The sequence below is a fragment of the Delphinapterus leucas genome, chromosome X (genome assembly GCF_059928025.1).
Source record: "Delphinapterus leucas isolate spDelLeu-1000000601 "Yukka" chromosome X, BTC_Dleu_Yukka2, whole genome shotgun sequence".
Lineage (NCBI taxonomy): Eukaryota > Metazoa > Chordata > Mammalia > Artiodactyla > Monodontidae > Delphinapterus > Delphinapterus leucas.
This window is the reverse complement of record NC_143150.1, coordinates 15923255-15946545: the sequence shown is the minus strand read 5'-3', so window position 1 is coordinate 15946545 and position 23291 is coordinate 15923255. Positions and strand designations below refer to the sequence as shown.

Genomic DNA, 23291 nt, shown 5'->3' with positions numbered 1-23291 from the left:
TAAAGCTCTGACATTTTCTAAATGACTCTGGGCAGAGTATATCTGTCTGGAGGCCTCAGAACTGGTGTTGTTTGTAATTGCTAGTTTCTAAGATGGGGTGGGGGTGGGTGCAGGACCCCATCGAACACAGATTATGGCTTCAGAGGGGAGGGAGAATTTGATGTGTTTGATGCTCCTGCGTGGAAGCCGCCAAGGTAGAAAGCAGTGCTTATTAGGAAACCTGAAATTGTCAGTACCCACTGGATTGCTTAGCCAAGCTCTACTGGGGTACTCAGTGCCCTTGTTCAGGGGGATCTACACGTGGTTTTCGTGGGAGGCAGGCACTTCCCCAGAAGGCAAGTTACTCCACTCTTTGGTGTCAGTGTCCCCTCCCTCCCCCTCCTCCCTCCCTCCCTCCCTCCCTCTTTCTTTTCTTTTCTTTTCTTTTCTTTCTTTCTTTCTTTCTTTCTTCCTTGCTTCCTTCCTTCCTTCCTCCATCCCTCCCTCCCTCCCTCTCTTTCTTTTTCATTTCCTGATGCTCTTCTAATCATGCTCCCAGACAATCTTTTTCATTTGTAAGAGAGGGTCGCTTCAGGACTTGGTAGAGCTCTGTCTTGTTTCCTGAACTCAGCAGCTGTGCAGCTACCCAGGGCCCCAGTGAGAGAGCCCGAACCTTAGGAGCAAACTGCTTGCCCTCAAGGACCCTGCTTCTCCAAACTACAGCCAAGCCGCTTGGAAAAAGAGTACCAGTGACATTTTGCGTTTGCTCCGCAGCTTTCCCCTGTGTCACGATGGAAGAAGTGAGGAAGACCGCCGTCCAGATGCAGAGCCCTATCAAGACTGAATGGAATTCCCGCTGTGTCCTTTTCACCTATTTCCAAGGGGACATTAGCAGCGTAGTGGACGAACACTTCTCCAGAGCTCTGGGCAATGTCAAGAGCCCCCAGGGACTCAGCCCTTCCAGCCAGAGCGGAGATGTGATCCTGAGGAATGGTGAGCATGTCGGGAGAGTGGGGCTGGAATTACCTATCGGGCTCTCACGGAAAGACCAGTTCTGATGCCCTCAATGCTCTTAGACGTGTGTATATTTCCTGAAGGCACGTCACACTGTCTAGTGAGAAGCCACACCCTTTTCTCAGAAGTTTCCCGTGAAAATGGACACTGTTTAGGGAATTCCCTGATGGTCCAGTGGTAACGACTCTGTGCTTCCACTGCAGGGGACGTGGGTTCCATCCCTGGTTGGGGAACTAAGATCCCCGCGAGCCGTGTGGCACGGCCAGAAAACAAAAAGGACACTGTTTAATCAAATTGATATACCTGTTCCCTTATGTCCTCAACTGTGTTAAGTGCTGAGCTCTCTACTCAGTATACAGTAAGAGCGCCACAACTGTTCATTATTAGCACCATTATCTGTACTATTATTATTATTATTACTACTACTTTTGTCTGACAGGTCAGGAACACCAAAGGACTTGTGATAAGAGCATGCGTGTCCCCCGCGTGTACACCCAGCCTCCTCTCAATTAATAGTGGGTGCTCTGGGGAGCAGGGCCAGGGCCAGAGGGAGGCAAATGAACTGTCTGGCGGCATCCCTCTCCCCACCCTTAACAGCATCAGGGGTGTCTATTGCACAAGCTCTTGGGTAATTTTTTTTTTAATAATAAGCATTCTTTCTTTTCAAAACACATTTCAAGACAGCTATGTCAAAAGGTGCCACGCTCACGTGCTGAATGCCTCCAAGTGGGACCTCTGCTTTCAGACGCCAACACCCTGGCTGGCCAGACTCTTTCAGTCTGGGCAGGGAGTGGGTGTATTAGCTGATATAGCTTTTCAGAATTTGCTTCTCTCCCAGAAATAACTTTTCCAGTCAGGTGACGTGATTTTCTCAGAGACTCTTGGGACTTCAGGAAACATGCGGAAGGGGGTGTAGCAGCAGCAGATCCTAAAGGAAACGCTGGGCACCAGGGGCTGGGTGGACGGCGGGGAGGTGTGCTGTCTAACGGTGTGCTGAGCGCTTTAGAGCAGCAGCAGGAATGGCTGCTCTTGAGTCGTTTGGGGAATTGACATGCGGTAAGTGGGATTCACAGGATCTAACCGGCTCCTGGGAAGGGTCAAAACCGCAGGCTCTTCATGCCTAGACAAGTCTGCTCACTTTGGGTATTTGACTCTGGGTTAGTTCTGAACACTTTGGCTTGGATATATTACAATCCCTTCTTTGTCAGCGCCAGCAATTCATAGTCCCTCACTTCTTCTATCCTGCTTGCCTTGTAAACCCAACCTGAGATAAAACCAACTCTTGGCTTATCGTCACATCTCTTCGCTTCATTTTGCAGCAAGACTTACAACTGGTGTCCATGGACTCTCCATCCTCTTCCTCTCCTCTCCTGCTCTCTTGAATCCACTCCACTCTGTTTTTCATCCTCAACACTCCTTGAAACCACTCTTATCCAGGCTAGCCGGGGACCTCCACTTTCCAAAGCCAAATGTTCCTTCTCTGTCCTCATCTTAGCTGAGCCATCAGCAGCAACGTTTGCTGCAGTCGATTGCTCTCTCTTGTAAATACCTCCTTCACTTGGATTCCATAATGTCACACCCTCATGCTTTTCCTCCTGGCTTCCTGGTCACCCTCCTTCTGTCTCCTTTGCTGGATGTCCTCTCCTCTTCAACGCTTCAACTCCTAAACATTTGAGGGCCCCAGAACTCCGATCTCAGACAATTTCTCTCTCTACACTCACTCCCTAGGGGATCCCTTCCAGCCTCTTGGTGTTAAATACCATCTATATAAATACCGTCTATGTGCTGGTCAATCCCAAATGCGTATCTCTAGCCCAGACTGGATTTCAGACCTATCTACACAGCTGTCTACTTGATACCTTCATTTCACAGAGCTAATAGGAATCTCAAACCAAACAGGTCCCAAGCTGAACTCTTAGTTTCCCCGTCACCCTGCTCCGTCCATAAGTGGCAGCTGCATCCTTCCAATTAATTGGAGTCATATTTAACTGCTCTCTTTATCTTATATCCCACATCCAATCCTTCGAACAATTCTGTAAGTTCTACCTTCAAAATATATCCGAGCTCTGACCACGTGTTCTCACCTCCACTGCTGTCCCCTTGGTCTGCGAAGCCGTCTCCACACCCCCGCCCCGGAATTTTTTTTTTTTTTTTTTGTGGTACGCGGGCCTCTCACTGTTGTGGCCTCTCCCGTTGTGGAGCACAGGCTCCAGATGTGCAGGCTCAGCAGCCATGGCTCACGGGCCCAGCCGCTCCGCAGCATGTGGGATCCTCCCGGACCGGGGCACGAACCCGTGTCCCCTGCATCGGCAGGCAGACTCTCAACCACTGCGCCACCAGGGAAGCCCCCCCGGAATTTTGCAGCAGCCTTCTCACCAGTCTCCCTGCTGCTGCCCTTGCCCCACTTCAGTCTATACCATTAAATTGAAAGTCGTACCATATGACTTTTCTGTTTGAAATCCTCCACTAGCTTCTCATCTCACTTGGAATCAAATCCAAGGTCTTTAATGGGGATCTCCCTGGCCTGGGCCCCTGTCATCTTTCTGCTCTCATATCTTACCACTTCCCACCTCCCTCACTCCAGTGTAGCCTCCTTTCTCTTTGTAGAACTTGACAAGTACAGTCTTGCCTCAGGCCCTTTGCACTTCCTCTCCCCTCTTCCTGAAATGCTCTTTCCCCAGATAACGGCATGACTTCCCCTTACTTCATTCAAGTCTCCATTGGAATGTCATCTTTTCAGACAGGCCTTCCCTGAACAATCTATTTAAAAAATAGAAGTCCCCACCCTGTCACTCTCTGTCTTACCCTGTTTTATTTCTCTTAGCATTTGTCACCATGTGGCATATTATATATTTATGTGTTTCTTAGCTCTTCCTACCCCCTAGACTCTGAATTCTGTGGCAGCAGGGACTCAACCTGTTAACTGATGTTTTCCAAGTACCCAGCCTAATGTCTCACACATGGAAGGTGCTCAATAAATATTTCGTGAATGAATGAAATTGTGATTTGTAGAGCTCTTTTTAAAAAAAAAAATTATTTATTTATTTATGGCTGCATCAGGCCTTCGTTGCGGTGCGTGGGCTTCTCATGGCGGTGGCTTCTCTTGTTGTGGAGCACGGGCCGTAGGTGCATGGGCTTCAGTAGTTGTGGCACATGGGCTCAGTAGTTGTGGCTCGCAGACTCTTAGCGCAGGCTCAGTAGTTGTGGCACGTGGGCTTAGTTGCTCCGCGGCATGTGGGATCTTCCCGGACCAGGGCTCGAACCTGTGTCCCGTGCATTGGCAGGCGGATTCTTGACCACTGCGCCACCAGGGAAGCCCCCTGAAGTTGTGACTTGGATCACAAGGTGTTGATTCTGTCCATTATGGAGTCACTGTAGAGAGAGATTCATTTGGTGTATGGCTTTAGAACCAGGCAGCCTGAGGCGGGGCCTGCTTCACCACTGATCAGCCATGTGATCTCAGGGCACAGCACTTCATCTTTCTGGGCCTCCGTTCCCTCATCTGTAAAACTGAGTATTATTGAACTAGAGAAGGAATCGCTGAGACAACGCATGTCAAGGGGCACATAGTAAATGCCATGTAGGTGGTAGTTACTTTTGCGGTGGTGGTGTGAAGGCTTGACGCATGTTTCTGAATGGCTACAGTGGGTACGAGGGCCCACCTTCAAAACATCAGGATCAAAGCAGCAGGCCCCTCCCGTCAGCCCCCAAGTTGTCCAGGTGCTTCTGCTGGGTGGCTGCTGCCCTGTTTCTTATGCCTTCTGACTTTGCTCTGTATTCTGTGAAGCCCCTGCCCGCCAAGGGAACTTGGACATGGCCTTATATCTTGCCCAAGCCAGCCTTCCCAGGCCAAACAGAGAGGCAGCTTTCTTCTCCACCTACCTTCTGGGTTGTTGCATTTTCCGTGTGAGAGTCTCACAGATCCCGGGACTGTGAAGAATGTGTCTCCCTCGCAGCGCGTGGTAGGGGCTAGGCCAATGTTCGTTCGTCTAGCTGAGCTGCTTGAACAAATGAAGGAGAAAGCCCGTCTTCCTCAAGGCCTCTCTTATCGCAGTTAGGAGTCAAGTTTCTCATAAGCTCTGCTGCCTCCGGGGAGGGTCCCCTGAAAGAAGGCGGGTCCCCAGTTGTTCTCACTGGAAGTGTTACATGAGATGCACGTAGCTTCGAAAATAGTGGGAAATTCATTACTGACCCTTGGCATCCTCTCAGCCTCTTCAGGCCAGGCCCAGGTTGTCTGGCCCTACTGAGGCCTCAGCTAAGCCACACGGAGAACAGGCTTCCATTCATGGGCTCCCATGGCGGGCTCAGCCACATTCTAAGGGTGCTCTGTCAGGCCAAATACGCAAAGCCCAAACACTGAGGCCCGTATGGCTAGGAAATGCCGTTGAACTTCCTGGCTGCTTTTCTCAAATCAAAGTTACTTTTTTATTTACTTAGGTATAATTTATACTGGCCCTACTTGTAGAAAAGAAAACACAAGCTGAAAGTATCTTTGAATTATCTCCCTTTCAGAAGGACGTTGGGGATTTTAGAGTAGGTAACTCGAGAAGCTTCAGAAGTTACTATTTCTGGGGTCACGGTTCTGGTACACTACCACCCTGTATTCTTCCTATCCCAGCCTCGAGCCCAGCCCTAGGCCTGGCAACATGCTCAAGGGCTGCTGAGAAGAAGGTATACGTACAGCCTGAGCCCTCAGAGGTCTTTTATAGCCAGTCTCCTTCTCTTGCCCCCTCCAGAATCCAGTCGGGGTGGGGAAGAAACGCTGGGTTTCTTCCTTCCTTCCTTCCTTTCTTTCTTTCTTTTTTATTTAAAAATATTTTTTTAAATTGAAGTATAGTTGATTTACAATGTTGTATTAGTTTGAGGTGTATAGCAAAGTGATTCAGTTATACATATATATGGATCTATTCTTTTTCAGATTCTTTTCCCTTATAGATTCTTACAAGATATTGAATATAGTTCATAGAGTTCCCTGTGCTATACAGTGGGACCTTGTTTTTTATCTGTTTTATATATGGAAGTGTGTATCTGTTAATCCCAAACTCCTAATTTATCCCTCCCCCCTTTTCCCCTCTGGTAACCATAAGTTTGTTTTCTAAGTCTGTGAGTCTGTTTCTGTTTGGTAAATAAGTTCATTTGTATCATTTTTTAGATTCCACATATAAGTGATATCATATATTTGTCTTTCTCGTTCTGACTTACTTCACTTAGTATGATAATCTCTAGGTCCATCCATGTTGCTGCAAATGGCATTATTTCGTTCTTTTTTATGGCTGAGTAATATTCCATTTGTGTGTGTGTGTGTGTGTGTGTGTGTGTGTGTATCTCATCTTCTTTATCCATTTCTCTGTCGATGCACATTTAGGTTGCTTCTGTGTCTTGGGTTTCTGTTTTAGTGTGAATATCTACATGAGGTATAGTCATGCTAGTTGTTTATGGCCCCTGTGAACCCTGATGACTTCGTGTCTTCCTTCCCAATGAGGGAGAGGACTCTGAACTAACAGGGAGCCACACTGGGTGCCAGGTGCTGTGCTGTAACTGCATTCATTTCAGTCCTTTAAATCCACTACAATTGATAAGGGTCAAAGCTGTGTAAACAGAATCTATGGTGTTAGGAGACAGGAGAGGGGTTACATTTGGAGGGGTTTAGTGATGGGAAAGGGGACTGAGGAAGGCTTCTGGAGTGACCGTCATACTCTGTTCCTTGATCTGGGTACTCATCACCCAGTTTGTGAAAAATGTTTCCCCCCAGCTGCACATTTATACTTGTGCATTTTCCTACATGCGTGCTGTACTTCACAAAACCACTTTACAGTGGGTATTAATAGCCTCACTTTACAGAGGAGGAAACTGTAGCCCAGAGAGGGTAAGTGATGGGATGGGTCACACAGCCCAGTGAGTGATAGAGATTGAAGCCCAGGTCAGTCAGACTCCAGAATCAGTCTCTTGACTATTCCACTATGTTGCCTTTGTAGACCCTGACGACACCCCAGCCAGAGAGTTAATGCCTATTAGGACTCTCACTAATCATGTTTATAATGACTAATATTTATTGAGCACTTCCTGTGTGCCAGACCCTTTGCTAGGGGCTGTCACGTGAATTATCTTACTGGCTCTTCAGACCAACCTATTGGTTAATTCTCACCATGCCCATTTTCCTGGTAAGAAAACTGAGGCTCAGAGAGGCAAATGACTTGTCCAAGATTCCACAGCTAGTAAGGGGCAGCTGTTCACAACCAGATCATTTGATTCCAGATACTGAGCTCTTAGCTACTTTCAAAATACTAGTACACTTTCTATGTTCAATCTCCTATTTTCAGTTGGGAAAGGGAACCTGGATAATCAGCAAAAGACTAGGTAACCCAGGCAGGAGGCCATGAAGGAGGGGGTGGGACTGAATAGGACCCACCCCCCCTGAACTGGGTGCCCTGGAACAGGACTGTCCTCCATAAGCTGTCTCTGCCTCTGGTGTTGTTTCAGCCATCGGCTAATACAAAGAATATCCTCTTTGTTTCTGGGATGAATGAATCAGAGACAAGTGCCACCAGCCAAGATGGTAGAGAGGGGAGAGTCAGTGCGTGCACATCGGGCAGGTCAAAGTTGGGACCTTCGTGGGGCAAGATATGTGTGTGTGTTCAGAGGGATCTCGGCTTCAACTTCATCATAAAACAGCATTTATATTAAAGGTGGAGACAGGGGACAAAGAAGGAGGAAAAGATGGGTGGAAGGTAATCGGGCAATTATTTCACAGCTGTGACAGGTTCACTGAGTCAAGTGGGTTCATAAATTTTTACTTAACTAAATTTTTCTAATCACAAAAATAATGTGTCAAGTTTTGAAACTTTAGAAAACACAGAAGCATTCAGGACACAAAACCACATGTGCATCTATGTGCACATACTAAGTTTTACAACCTAATATCATTTTGCACGTCATGGCTTGTAACTTGGTTTTTTAACCGACAATAAGCCGTATGTATCTTTATTGCCATTACATGTTCTACTACAACATCATTTTATGGCTCAAGAGTATCCTTTTTATAGATGTACCAGATCTATTAAAATTTTCAGACATTTAGATTGTTGCCACTCTTTCGCTATATGTAAATATCACATCGAATATCCTTGTAGCTCAATTTTTGCAGGCATCATTGCTTATATTCTTAAAATAAATTGCTGTAAGTAGAATGACTGCATCAGAGGCCACTCAGATTTTGGGGTTTCGATAGCTACTGACAAATTGCTCCCAGAAATGTTATGCCCATCTGCCCCCCGTCCAGCCGCGGGAGTGTGTGAAAGTGCAGGCTCGCTGCATTCTTGCAATTATGGGAGACAGAACGAGTGAAAGAAGTCTGAGGCTGAGAATCAGCCAGTTCTATACCTGCTAGCTATGTGTGGCCTTAGGCGAGTTCTTTTAACCACTATTTTCTCATCTGGGTTCCTGTGAAGCTCACGGGAGATGCATCCAGAATGCTAGACAAAGAGCCTGGCCCATAGTAAGTGCGCAATAAACAAAAGCTCTTCTAGATGTACAGTTGTTCCTGCCCACCTCTGATGGATTATTTCTGGGAATGTACACACCAAGCCAAGGCTTCTGAAATCTCTCTCATAGCCAATACCTACTCCATCCTCCACGTCAGCCCTGAAGCGCTGCGGCTGCCACTGCTTCCCAGACGCCTTGGCTCTGTCCTTTCCTGCCCTCCCTTCTGTGCTGACTGAGGGCAAGGAGGCTCCTCAGGCCTCATGCATTACCAATTTGCTTTTTCCTGGTTGATTCTGTGGAGTGTTGCAGACCAGGGGAGAAACCCGTGAATGTGAGCCTACACTGCGTTTCTAAACCAAAATAATACTAATAGTAACCACAGCAACAGCTCTCACTTCTTGAGTGCCTACTAGGTCCCGGGCACCGTGCCAAACGCTTTACATGGATTGTCCCCTTCCATCTCACAACAGCCCCAAGAGGCTCCGAGACGGGAGGGGACAAGCTCAGTGTCACACACGTAGGAGGTGGCAGAGCTGGGATTGGACTCCCAGCCTGTCTGGCCTCAAAGTCTGTGCTCTTAGACCCTCTGCGTGCTGCTCTCGTCCACAGAGAAGGATTTAGTGGGGACTGTGTGTGTGCATGTGTGTGTGTGTGTGTGTGTGTGTGTGTGCGTGCGCGCCAGCATGCCTGTGCACGTGTGAGGGCACACGTGGGTGTGCCTTCATTACAGTAACGTTTAGTCAGGGCCCACTCTGTGCCAGGCACTGTGCAAGTTCCTGAGTATGTGATGGTGAACAGAAGAGAAGGGATCTCAGTCCTCTTAGAGCTTACTGGCTGGTGGGGAGGACCAATAGTGAGGGAAGGAGGGCAGGAGGGAATGGAATCACAGGTTAGGCTTATGCCACGGAGCGGTAAGCAGGGCATAGTCACAGAGAGTAGCAGGCTAACACCCTGGACATTGGCAGCTCAGGGAGAGCCTCTCTGAGGGGGTGACATTGAAGTTGGTGTGTCCAGAAACTAGTCTGGAACGGGGAGACGGGACCACCATGCAAGGATAGAGTGGAGGGAGGGTCCTCTGGGGTGGAAGCAAACTCTGATGCCTGGAGGTGCTTTCTAGAAGGTTCTGGGGTTCTCAGCAGGGTCTATGGGTGGCATGGGTGGTGCCTCTGGGTTTGCTTAGGACGCCAGAGAATAGCTAGCTATTTTCACCCTAAAAGGGCAGGGTGGGAAATGGAGACTTGCGCTCTCTGAACAGGACCTTGTCTTAGGACCAGAGGCCTCAGGAATGCTAGAGGCATGGATGGGACTGAGAGGCTGGGGCTACATGTTCAGAGTTGGAGTAGAGGGGATGGAAGCCTTTTGTATTCCTACTGAAAGAAAAATCCAGCCTGGGAGGGAGGGGGAGGGGCAAAATAGGAGAAAGGGATTAAGAGGTACAAGCTACTAGGTACAAAATAAATAAATTACAAGGATGTAATGTACAGCTCAGGGACTATAGGCGATATTTTATAGTAACTTTGTATGAAGTATAATCTCTAAAAATACACCTGAAACTAAAATAATATTGTAAGCCAATTATACTTTAATTTAAAAAAAAAGACTAAAGCCGCATCCACTTCAAGACATCACAAGATAGGAGGTGGTTAACATTTTACAAACACTGCCTAGTATCACCTTGAAGGAAAAAAAAAAGAATGAGAAAAATCCAGCCTTCCCTAAGTGTCCCCAAAGAGCTCCTTGCCCGCTCTCCATTCATTAGTGTAGGTTGGGGTTTGAGAAGGCAGCAGTCTCTTCCCTAGGGCTCCCTCTCATCTCCCAAGTAACTAAGAGGGGGATCTTGGGTAAGGAAGTGTCACCAGGGCCACTTCTAGTGGTGGCAACCGGGAGCCACTCCAGCGGTCCCCAGGATAGATGGCCGTGGTTGTTGGAAGCTGTTTGCCCAAGCAGCCTGGGAAAGAGGCCCACCAAAATCTAGGGTCTCTGCTCCACGGGACATCGCACCCAAACCTGCTCTGGCCAGGTGCTTTCCCAAGGCCCACCATTGGGTTGCTGTGAATTCAGGATTGGGCCACATACTCCCAGCCAAACTGTGCTCTGGTGCACTCAGTGACCAAGTGTGACCTTGGCCAGAGGCACGCCACCCACTCCCCTTAACGTTTCACTCAGAGAATTCTGGAAGGGAAGCAGTTTTTTAAAATATTCAAAACACGCTGGGGCCTTGCCTTCCACTTTTCAAGCCTTCAAAACCTAGGTCCTATGTATGAGATCTGTAAAGCCAGTTCAGATGGAAACTGCCCAGCTATCAGAGGCTACACATTGTTTCTCACTTGTGTTTGGGACATGTTCTGTACCCTCATTCAATATGAGGCACAAACAGTGATTAGCCTAAGTCAGCTTAATCACTCTGTTTGTGCTACACAGCGCCCTGAATTGCTACTAGCCCGCAGATAACGGTTTTCAAAAGTAACATCCAGCCCCAGGAACAAATCTTCATATGTTTCCTTGCCCTTGGCTTCATTAAAAGTAGCCACCCATCGCCCATCTCTCGTGAACGATGGGAAAAGTTGGGCAGAGTATCTGTGCCGTGTAGGTTAGGGCTTGTTTTGCTGCGGTGGTGGGTGGGACACTCCAGTCTCACTGGGCTGACCTCTCAGACAAAATCCAGGCAAATTGAACATGCAGGGGCACTGGGACAGGTGCAGGAGAAGGGGGAGGGGGCCTGACAGCCACACCCATGCGCCCCCTGCATTATCTTGGATAGATAAGAACCTCCAGGCTTTAAGCGCCATCTGCCAGAGTTCGCTCTCTCCCTCCGCCCCTCCTCCTGAGTGGGTGTTGAGAATGGGGAAAACACCCGTCCATGTCACGGGCTGCCCGAGACTCTTCGAGAACTCTGATTCAGCAGCTGTTAGAGGCGCAATTTGAACAGTGTCTCTGAGACCAAAGGAGACTCCATCCCCACTAGCTTGTCCACAAGAACTTTGCAAGAAGAAACTGAGTTGCTGCTTGACCTTGAGCATTTTGCTTTCGCAGGAAGAGGTTCAAGCCACCACTTCCCTACCCATCACTGATTCCTCCAGCTCAGATCCCTACTTGGCTAATCTGCTTGGCTAACTTGGTCCAGTCTGTTAACATCCCCATGCCCCAGACCTCTCTTGAAAGTGGGGTTTCAATCCCTAGAGTTGTGTGATGCAAGCAAGTATTAAACCCTTTGTAAAGTTCTGTGGAGTCCTCCTATTCGGTGTGTTCCAAGCACCAGCTATAAAATAAAGCCAAACAACGGCAACAAACACCAATCACCTTTAACCAAGTAATTCTACTTCTAGAAAAGTTTCCTTGAGGGGCTAGTTGGACAAGGGATGTACTGCCTTATGACGGGATACCTGCAGCCATTTAAAAAGCTGGTGTTGGCTCTATTCTTTGCTATGGGAGGATGTTTGCGATATTTTAATAATGCAAGAGCGACCTTGAAAACAATATGTGATGTGAAAACAATGCATACATGAATAGAGACAAATCTTAGAAGTACACCTAAAGGTAGACGATGGCAGTCTCTGGATACTATGCTTAGAGTGACTTTTTTTACAATTAAAAAATAGTATATATTAACCAGAAATAAATTAAGCTAATTCCATTTTGAAAACAATACATAAACCTGTCTTCTAAATCTTTCCTTCCCAGATAGTGGCATGCCTCCAAATCAGTGGCGTTTCTCGTCTCAGTGGACAAAGCCACAGCCGGAAGTATCTTTTGCAAATGGTGCCGCCAGCTGCAGCTTGAGTGGATCTGGTCCCATGGCTATGGATCAGTATCCAGTGTCCCTGACCGGGAGCCCTTCCATTCAGCCTGGCGAGCTGAGGCATTTCTCCTCCCTCGCCAGCTCCAGCTTCCCAGAGCTTGGCTACCCTCATGCCTTTTCCACTGGGCACTCGGATCCAGAGACCCAGCCTGATGGGAAGTATGAGCCCCTCCTAAGTCTCCTCCAGCCAGAGAGATGCCTAACCCATCCTCAGGAATCTGCCTCGTGGGAGGATGGCAACTCTGCCCAGACGGCCGGAAGCATGGGATTGCTCTTCAACCTGCCTTCCGGCTCAGCCCACTGTAAGGAAACGCCTCCAGATACTTGGAGGTGGTTGAGAGTGAGTTGGCGTGAGATGGGATGTGAAGGCTACTTGCTGCCACTCCAGCTACGGGGCTTCTGAGGGATAGAATGTTTTGCTTAAGTTCCATCTGTCTTCACTAGGCTGCGTCGATAGTCACCGTTTAACGACTAAAGGGTTGCATAGATAGCCAGACAGATGCACTTGGCTCAGAGTATTCACCCTGGTCTGCTGACTTGGACTTACCCTAGAAAAATGGGCTGCTGCCTAAAATCTTAGGGTCCTGCATTCACAGGGATATACCTACAGGCTCAAAACTCTATCTAAAAAAACAGGTTGGCAACTTGCAATAATGCCAGACCCCTAGGTAAGAACAAGGGCCATCTATACCATCCATCTGCTCCACACATTAAAATTCAAAGTGACTGTGGAGGCAGCCCCCTTGCTGCCTGGAGAGCGTCACGGTGCCTGACTGTCTGGGGCTTCTGCTCCCAGACCCACACCCCTCCACAAACGAAAGCATCCTTAAGGCTCATTCACCATTTCATTTACTCACTCACCCGACACATACTTAATCCTCTGGCTTTCTGTACCCTAGATGAATTTTCTTTCCATCTCCCTGGTCCATACGTATCTGGTTCTAGTGTTCCATGCCTAAAAGAAATTGCTAGAAGCTGCTTTTACTTCCGGACCAAGTATATATATTACACAAAGGGCCTGTTCAGTCTAGCCCTACCCAGGTCAGGTGCTGTGCTCCATCCTAATGTCGAAAACCAATTTCCCATTAAAATACCACTCCATCATTCCCACAGTTTGATTAGGAATGTACCTAAAGAGTAAATCATAAAAATGTCATGCTTGGGAAACCTATGAGAATTCCCACCCTAGTCCTCTTTTTCAAAAACCTGCTCCTGCTGGATTCAGAGGGACAGATGAGGCCAACTGCGTATATATGCTTGTGCACGCACAGCAGAGCCCTGCCTCAACAGATGGTTAGAAGACAGATGGCTCAAATCATCACCTCCCAAACACAACAAGCCCGTGCAGTTCAAATCCAATTCAGCAAAGATTTAGTGAGCATCTACTATATGCCAGGCAAATCATGGCAAAGCCACCATGCAGGCATTATCCAATTCCTGAAAGTTCTAGACACATTCTCAAACAAATGTTGATCGCTAAAGTCTCGACTGCTACCGACTCTTCAGACTCTCCTACTAATGCAGATATCTGTCGGATTAATTGGTGACCGATGGTCCAGGATCTGTTGAGGAAGTCAGTGACCCTTGATCAGAAACATTGCCTGTAACATGGGAACAAAACCCACAGGGCCTTCAAAACAGAAGCTTCTCTGTTTTTGTAGCAACTGATAAAATGTCAGGTGTCTATAAATTGAGGACCAGGCGATTTGGGGTTCCCTGGGGGGCTTCTGGGCACTTTCTAACCCAGTCCCCGATGTCATTCCCAATCATGTTTTCTATTTTCCTAGGTAAGAAAATCTATTTCCCCCCTGATGGCGGACCTGCCAGTTCCAGCCTTGCAGTTGAAAGTAAGTATCTGCTTCTGCCTTCGATAGCATGTCTGTATCCTGAGAACAAGCTTGTAGCATAAAAACCAGGATCTCCCACGCTCGACAGACACATCAAGGCATTTTTATGGGTATCATGACATTTGTTTCTAGTTTTTGTTCCTGAGAATTGGGCTGCCCAAACCTTTTAGTCATGTCCAATTTTGTCATCATCGTGTAGATGTGGATAAAATCTTTTCATCATGGTCAATATGTTCTTTACAAATGTAGCAATTTCTCATGGAAAACTGCCCTCCTGAGGGAACATAATAGACTTCATGGTTCCCCAATGAAGAGGGAAGGTGCTAACTAGCCGTGTGGCTCCAAGTGCATCATTATAGTAACTGCTTCCCTTTAAGGAATAAAGAGCTGGTATTACAGCCTTAAAATTCCCTTTTAATACCAATAAAAAGACATTTTCACACTTACTCTGTGAATAAAGTTTTTTCAGTAACTCAAAAAAAAAAAAAAAAAAAAACAAACCCAGGATCTCCAGCAAGTGAAATGACCCCCATTTCTACTTAGTATTTTCATCCCTAGAATAGGTTTCATTTTGGTCTCAAAGAGCCCGTGCACCTGGTATCTTGTAAAATGTTTTGCCCATTTTCTAATTTGGCTATAAAAGCAACTCTATTGAGTTCTTTGAGCTGGATTTAAGTGAGATAACCAAGGTGACTCAGGAAAATGAACAAATTCATGAGGGTTAGCCTGCTCTTTCCCAGATGTTCAGTTTTCAGCCCAGAACATAGGGCCACCCCGGGACTCTGCAGTCAGAGAAAATGCCACCTGATACCAAAGGCTAGGAGTCTGCCTGGGCCCACGCTCAATTTGAAAGTGATGCCAAATGAGGACAGTCTCAGGGGTTGACATGAGGACTTTCATGACCTGGTGTCGAATCCAGCTTCATTACTTACTAGCTTTAGGAACTTAGCCACGTTTCTTCACCTGTCCATACCTCAGTGGCTTCATTTATAAAATGATGATTAAAATAATGCCCACCTCATCAGGCTTCTGTGAGGATTAATTGAAATAATATATGTAAATGCTTAGAATTTACATTCTAATGGAAATTAGCTCCAGTGAGCCCGGCACAGCATAAGTGCCTTTTGGGAGGGCATCCTGTGTGCCTTCAGCTGTTCTCCTGCTGTGTGTTTGAGAGGCATCAAGGGAAGAGCTGCCACCACGGCCCCAGATCTCAGGCACTTTACAGTTTGGTGTGGAGTGGGGGTGAGCACGATATATAGGCCTCCCTAGGATGTCCGGGCTTCGAGGGCCGAAGCTTTGAGGGGCGAACCGGCCCATCCTTAGCACCTGCGGCAGAGCCTGGCGCAGAGGTCAGTACATATGTGTCAGATGAATGAGTGCACAGACGCTGGAAACAGCAAAAGAACATCGAAAAAGGAAATGGTAAAAACCTATCTGCCAACAGAGTACAAATTAATTTTGTTTGACACCATTTTGTAAAACAGAAACAAGCAAGCCGCAAATCACCCTCAGGGAGGAATTGGCGGTGCCCAGGTGAGGAGGTAGATTTAAGGTAGCACGGCTTTGTCAGCCTTCATGGAGGTCTCTGCCTGAGGGGATGAGCTCTGCTGGCCTTCTAATGAATGATATCAGGGTTATCAAGTCTCCTAAGTACTTGTTAAGAGTTTATACATTTAAAAATTATAAGCCTTAGAATTACTAAAAACTTGATGATTTCCGTTGTTCACAGGCCCAAATTAACAGCAACACCACCTGTGGGTGATGGCTGTGAGCCAGATCCCACACACTGCATCCCGCTCAGTCCCCACAACGACCTTGTGATACGTGTATGAGGACATCCTAGGTGCCTTATACGAGAGGTAGCCAGTAAATAGGGATTGACTGACTGAAGGAAGGAATGAATATGCCCATTTTATAGATGAGGGGACTGAGTCTCAAACAGGTGAAAGGCCTTACTCGCCTTAAGATCACACAGCAGCAGGCAGCAGAGGTATTCTCTCTCTGCTCTTGGCGTGTCCTACAACGATCAGCATCGAAAATTACACGAAACATAAATCATCGAAACGATTCCAACTTAAATCAAGTGTACAACAGTGAAGATTAGCAACTGGTACGGTTGTTTCACTGTATATGGGTTCACTGTCCATCTGTGGCCAGGACGCCATCCTGGAATAAGAGGGGTGGGCGCAGAAGACTTGGAAAGCATGCAAAGGAGCAGTATTCCCTTGAGAAAGGGCCAAGGGGATGAGCCTTCCATGCGGAGTAGTTGACAGGAGGTGGGGGATGGGTACCTGGCTATGCCAGTAGCCCCCGTCCCCATTGGCTAAGCTGCAGCTGTGGCTTTGGGCAGAGGAGGCAGCAGGGCGTGGGGACGGGGAAGTGGGGTGACTCCCTAGTGGATAAAAGGACCAGGAAACCCCTTCAAAGCCCATGCTCTTAAGAGGGCACACTGCCAGTTTCCCCATCTTGCCTGATGCTGAGAACCAAAGGGGGAGCTCGTGAAATGCCCAGATTCTGTGCCATCACTTCCTGGTTGGTAGCTTTGGCGTGGGACTTGGTCGCCTCTTTATATGTTTGATTCTTGATATATTTTATATTAACCTGATTTGGGGGGCTTGGTTTTTTGGGGTGTTTTTTGTTTTTGCCCACGCGGCTTGTGGGATCTTAGTTCCCCGACCAGGGATTAAACCCAGGCCCTGGCAGTGAAAGCACTGAGTCCTAACCACTGGACCACCAGGGAATTCCCATATATTAACCTGATTTTGAAGTGAGCTGGATGAACCTTTCAGGAAGGATTTTGGTAGTTCCGAAAGATTTCCTCTGTGAGACTCCAGATAAATATTTGTCAAAGGAAGGAAGGAAGGAAGGCCGAGTCCCCTCCTTACCCTCCAATATGGCCTAGTCCCCTCATGCAGGTGTCCCACACCCATGAGGCAGAGACCTTGTGGAGAGAAGGGCAATCTGCTGGAAGGGTAGTTAGTTGGAGAGACCTTTCTGGAGGGGACTCCCCAAAACTGCGGTGCCGAAATTTTTAGTGAATTTGATTTTTTAAATCTGTACAAATAGACACTGATTTCTTCAGTTTTTACAGGTAATAATAATATTGACATTGCTATTTGCCAGGCACGGTGCTCTTATTTACATATATAAATCCAATAGTGTATAAAACTGTCTTTGCCCCTGCTCCCCAGAGAGTTAAGTCTAGTGGGGAAGGTAGACTCCACCAAAAAAACAATAAAGAAGACAAAACAAAATATTTGCAAGTTATGGTAAGTATGAAGGAAGCATACCAAGTGTTGAAATAGAGAAAGATGGAGACCAACTTTGGATAAAGTGGTCAAGGGAGGCTTCTGTGTGGAAGTGATGTGCAAGCAGGGACCCGAATGAAGTGAGGGATGGAGTGAGCTTCAGGAAGAGCTGGAGTAGAGATGGAGGCAGCTGCCCTGCCCAGGCCCGGAAGTGAGTGAGGAACGGGCCAGAGCCCAGCCTGGAGAGGTCGACTGGGGCCGGGTGACACAGGGCCTTCTGGGTCATGGTGGGAGGTTGGATTTTCTCTTCTAAGTGACTCGGTGAGCCATGGAAGGGTTTGAAGTGTGAGCCAATTTGCATTTATTTAAAGTATTTTTACAAATTTTATTTATTTATTTTTGGCTGCACTGGGTCTTCATTGCTGCGCTCTGGCTTTCTCTAGTTGTGGCGAGGGGGGCGGCTACTCTTCCTTGCGGTGCGCGGGTTTCTCATTGCGGTGGCTTCTCTTGTTGTGGAGCATGGGCTCTAGGCGCGCGGGCTTCAGTAGTTGTGGCTCACGGGCTCTAGAGCGCAGGCTCAGTAGTTGTGGCTCGCGGGCTAGTTGGTCCGAGGCATGTGGGATCTTCCCGGACCAGGGCTCGAACCCGTGTCCCCTGCATTGGCAGGCGGATTCTTAACCACTGCGCCACCAGGGAAGCCCCCAGTTTGCACTTAATAAGGGCGCAGAAGCCTGCTGTGGAGAGGATTGACTGGAGAAAGGGATGGGAACAAAGAGACCAGTTAGGAGGCCAGAAGCATAGGATGGTAGCCTGGAACAGATGGCAGCAGTGGAGGCCAAATGAAGTTAATGCATTTGAGATCTATTTGAGGGGGTTTAGCTCTTCGGTTTCCTGCTTGAGCAACTGGGTGGATACATGTATGGAAATGAGGAAGATTGTAGGAGAACAAAACTCTGACCACGTTCAGTCTGGATGCCTACAAGACGTGCAAGCGGATATCCCTCTTCAACAGTTGTGTGTGTAAGTGTGGAGTTCAAGAGGGGAGTCTGGATAAACTTCTGAGATTGTTCAGTATAAAATGACATTGAAAGCCATTGAATGATCACCCAGGCAGAGAAGAGAGAAGGGCAGAGAGCAGAGTCTTGGAGTGTGCCAATATTTACAAGTTGAGGACATAAGGACCCAGAAGATGATACTGAGAAGAAGCAGTCCCTGGGTGGGAGGAGAGCCAGGAGCGTGAGGTGTTACAGAAACTTAGAGAGGAGAAAGTTCCAGAGAGCATGATCAACTGTGGCAAAGGCTTCCCAGAGATCAAATAAGAGAAGACCAGGGAGATTTCTATTGGATGTGGCATCAAAGATTTTGATAACCTAGTTAAGAGCAGTTTTCGTTATAGCGTGTGGATGGAAGCGAGGTTGGGTGGGTTGAAGAGGGAATGGGAGATGAGAAAGTGGAGACAGACAGTAAATGCCAGTAGCTTCTCGGAGAGCTTAGCATTGAGGGGGGTGAACAGAAATAAATAAGGTGGTAGCTACGGAGACTAGTGGAGTGGAGTGGGTCTTTTTTTTTTAAAGAAGGCAAATATTACAGCCTATACAAAGATGAAGAGATGGATGACAGGAGGATGAGGATAAATTCGTAGTTGAAGTCACTGAGAAGTTTTTTTAAATTTTTTTACATCTTTATTGGAGTATAATTGCTCTACAATGGTGTGTTAGTTTCTGCTCCACAACAAAGTGAATCAGTCACACATATACATATGTTCCCATATCTCCTCCCTCTTGCGTCTCCCTCCCTCCCACCCACCCTCCCTATCCCACCCCTCTAGGTGGTCACAAAGCACCCAGCTGATCTCCCTGCTATGCGACTGCTTCCCACTAGCTATCTATTTTACGTTTGGTAGTGTATATGTGTCCATGCCACTCTCTCGCTTTGTCACAGCTTACCCTTCCCCCTCCCCACACTGAGAAGTTTTGAAAGGGACCCGTGGAAGTACTGACATTTGCTAAGAGGAGGGGACCTTCTGCCATTGAAAGCAGACAAAAGAAGGAGAATAAGGACACAGATGCAAGTAGATTTGCAGGCTTGTTTGTGGGGAGTCTGAAATGTACTAATTACACGGTTTCTCTCTTCTCAGTCAACTGTGAAGGCTGAGATCACCAGTTTAAGTGGAAACAGGCTTGGGTGACTTTTGCCAGTGCTATTGGGTTAGTGTAATGCAGAGAAGGCAAACGGTGAGGCTCATCCAGGGTTGAGATTTTGATGAGTGAGTGCGATGGGTGGAGAAAGAGGAACAGGAGTTGAGGGTATTTGCAAGCGAGTGATTGTAAGAAGGGACCAGGGTATGTAAGCTGCTCAGAGAAGGAAACGGAGGCAGATGGAAGGTGCCGGGTAGTGGAGGTTGGTGGATTGGAGGATGAGGTTATATAAAATGCGGTGATAAGACTACGTAAGCCAATGACATTGTGACATGGTGGTTGGAGAGCGGATGTTCGAAATTGAGATGGCAAGGATGCTACCTGTGTAGGCCATGATGAGGTCTAGCGTGTGACCGGGGCAAATGGCTGGCTGAAGTGGCACGAAGTAAAGATCATTAGAAGGTGAAGAGAATGACAAGAGCCGTGGAAGTGAGGCAAAATAAGAGCCAATAGCTCCCTACACCACGGGTGCTGTTTTTATCCTCATTCACAGATGGGAACATGGAGCTTTAGGGAGGTTAAGTCACTTGCCCAAAGTCAAGGTAAGTGTCAGCGTCAGTTTTCTCTGTCCTTGGTCTTACCCACTAAGCTAAGCTACAGCATGACCCCACAATAATTCTACTCCCTATAAAGGCACTGCCTCTTTAACAAAATAAGAGCTAATCTTTATTGAACATATCTGTGCCACACACTGTTCTAAGGGCTTTACATGTGTGTAACTCATGTAGGAGGTAGGGATCATTAGTGTTCCCATTTACCAGTTGAGGAAAGTGGGGCTCAGATAGGCTAGGCAACTTGCCCAAGGTCACACAGCTAGGAGTGGTGAGATAGGTCAGAATTCAAACCTGGGCTTCTTGGACCCCAAGCTGGCTTCTTTCCTCATCATGCTTATCCTATTTTTCAGAAAGCCAGTCTCCAGAGAGAAGAAAAGATCTGTTCTTTTACTGAACTCCGGTTTAAAGAAGAGAATTCCTTTTTCCAAACCTGCTTATGGTTTTCTACTGAGAATCCAGAGGGTCTAGAGACATCGCCGTCCTTATCTCTTTCTGCCACAAAAGAGCACTGAGTCCAAAGCAAGTTTCTGTTCTCCCTGAAATTCTATACTTTTCCTTGGCACCTATGCCCCACGTTAGGTTTTTTTTTTTTTAACTTTTTAAGCATGTAAGATGGTTAAAAGAGATGTTCCGCGGTGGGGAGCATAGAGGCTCACACCCCCTGCACCCACTGCCCTCCTACTTAGAAATCAGCCGCCTTACCCTCCATCAGCTGGGTCTGCCACATCAAGACTGACGGCGTGGTACCCGATGGGGTTGTCCCACTCTTCGAACTGAATAGAGGTTCCAGGAACAGCCTGACACTTTCTAGCCTTAACCAGACTATTTCCATCTTCCCTCTTGCCTCTACAAAAAGCAAAATGGAAATGGGGTGGGCAAGACCCACTGAGAGTGGCTGGAGTCTGAAAGGAAGCTGAAAAGGCCTCAGGCTGGGCCTGATGAACGAGATAGTCACCTGGAAAATTTGATCCCTGAATTCTAAAAAAGTGATTCCAAGTAGAATGGCTGAGCAATCTGAGAAGTAACTTGCAGGTCGTTAGTAAGCAAACCACGCCATCCCAAGTGGGGCCTAGAATAAGCTCTGTATCCAGAACGTTTCTTGGATGAGTTGCAAGACTTGCTGGCTGCCTTCCCTCTGAGGAGGAGGTCATCTGCACCTGACAGCCTTCTGCAGGGGCCCGCCTGGCTGCCATGAACACGGAAGCTTTCCTGTAGCTCTTCCCGCTGTTAGTGACATCGGGAAAATAGTAACTTTCTTTTCAGCACAGAACCGTTGGGGCCACCAGTGTGGATGCCCACGTGGGTCCAAGACTTGGTAGCAGGACTTCCCTGCAGATTGTTCCAGATGAGATGACAAATTTCTCCAAACTCATTCATCTCTCCGATCTGATAGACAGCTCATGGTCCGGTGTGAACTCGGTACTTAGCCCTGACAACCCTGGAGGCCCCTGCCACCAGCGTTCCCCACGCACACCCCAGTTGCTCCCGTGTAACAGCTCAAAGGGTGAATAATGAAATGACATTTTGGGATTATGCTATTCTTAATTCTAAATTCTTTCACATCCATGATCTCCTGCAAACTTCTCAGCAACTGTAGGATTGACATGATTACCTTCACTTAATACATGTGGATACCGAGGCTTAGAGTTGGCCAATGACTTGCCCAAGTTTACACAGCCAGCGCTGGAACCCGGGTCTGATCTCGGGGCTCTTTTCTTTCCACCACAATATTTATCAAAGGTTACCATCAGGGTGGCTCTTGGATATTTTGTTCTCCCATCTGCTGTGTAAATAAAGACCACAGCTCTTGCACGAGTGAATTGGTAACTTTGGCAGTAATACAGTAATTCTCTTGTCTTGAGCAGTTTTTCCAGTGTGTTACATAGGTTTCTGAGATTTACTAAGAGAAAAAAAAACTTAACCAGTACGTTTTCTCTCAAAGTTATTTGCCTTCAAAAGCCGTGTTCTATTTTAGGTGATGGTTGGGAAAATTCAGGGTGGAGGCTGATTCCAGCACTTAAACAAGTGTGTGTTTATCTTGGCTTGCTGTAGAAAGATTCATCTGTTAGAAGATAACATGCCCATCAGAACCGAACTCAATGTGCTATTTAGGGAAAAGAAAAATGATTCCAAGAGGGCTGGCATTTTGTGTAGCCTGGGTAATCTGATAATATTTCCCTGCAAATCCCTCAGCCTGGAAGCTCTTTCTTGAATAAAGTTGAAAGCAGTGATCAATTTTCCCACGTTAATAAAGAGGGAAGAAAAGGTCTCCTGCCTCTGAAAGACCCCTGCTCCTCTGAGGCAAGTAAATCCCTCCCCAGATCATCTACTTAATCCTAGACTTTGGTTTCTGTCTTTCTAGATCCATCCTTTTTAACTTTCACACCTCACTTCCAAAAAGGTAACTTGAAAAGCATTTCTTTGGCTCACTTTGGCATTTTACTCTTGGTAATTACACACACACACACACACACACCAGCCCCCTGTGCTATCTGGGGTTTCATCTACACTCCTAGTTGATAATCTTGTGAGATGCTAGTTGGGGAGGGGGTGGAATTAGCAGATGGATCAAGGTTTGAAATTGGAAAGTCAGGCCCAATAGGGCTACAGCCCATAAACCTCATTCACATTTTTCTCTACAATTTTCAGAAATTGACAAGTGGCCGGATTGACTGACTCACCCGCTGCCACATCTCCCCCAACCCAAACTCATTCCTGAACTTCACAGTCTGAAAGAATGGAAATTGTTTCCAAATGTGCTGGAAACTTACATCCTTGAATGATACCTGGGCTAAAACAAAAGGTGACAATTTCCTTTTTCTGGTAGTAAAGACTATCAAGAATTCCAAATAAGGATGTTGTTTGCAAAGCCAATTGAGACTTGTGTTGAAGCAGTTTTCCATTCTAAAAATCAATATCACGTGTAAGGCTGAAAAAGTCACCTCTCCAGAGATAAAGCTAAGTAATCTTTATATCACATCTTTCTCCCGTACAAACAATAGTTTCTGCCCTTTCCATAACTGTTTCTCTAGCTTGACATAATTGAAAATCATTTTGTAAACCGTCTGTATTTTCAAAATTATGCAATGGTCCGTACGAATTCCTTTAATAAGGTTAGTACGATTTTAAAATAGTATGTCACTGAATTTTTTATAGATTAGTGGTGA

The 23291-nt window shown here is 47.0% G+C and overlaps 1 protein-coding gene across 1 annotated transcript; it reads left to right on the top strand.

The window, feature by feature from the left end:
- The first annotated feature begins 770 nt into the window (after positions 1–770).
- VGLL1 (vestigial like family member 1) lies at positions 771–20892 on the top strand. The gene is made up of 4 exons (XM_022554216.2): positions 771–972; positions 12157–12576; positions 14062–14121; positions 20475–20892. The coding sequence occupies exons 1-4, from the start codon at positions 771–773 to the stop codon at positions 20516–20518; spliced, it is 726 nt and encodes a 241-aa protein (XP_022409924.1). The 3' UTR covers positions 20519–20892.
- Positions 20893–23291: the final 2399 nt, after the last annotated feature.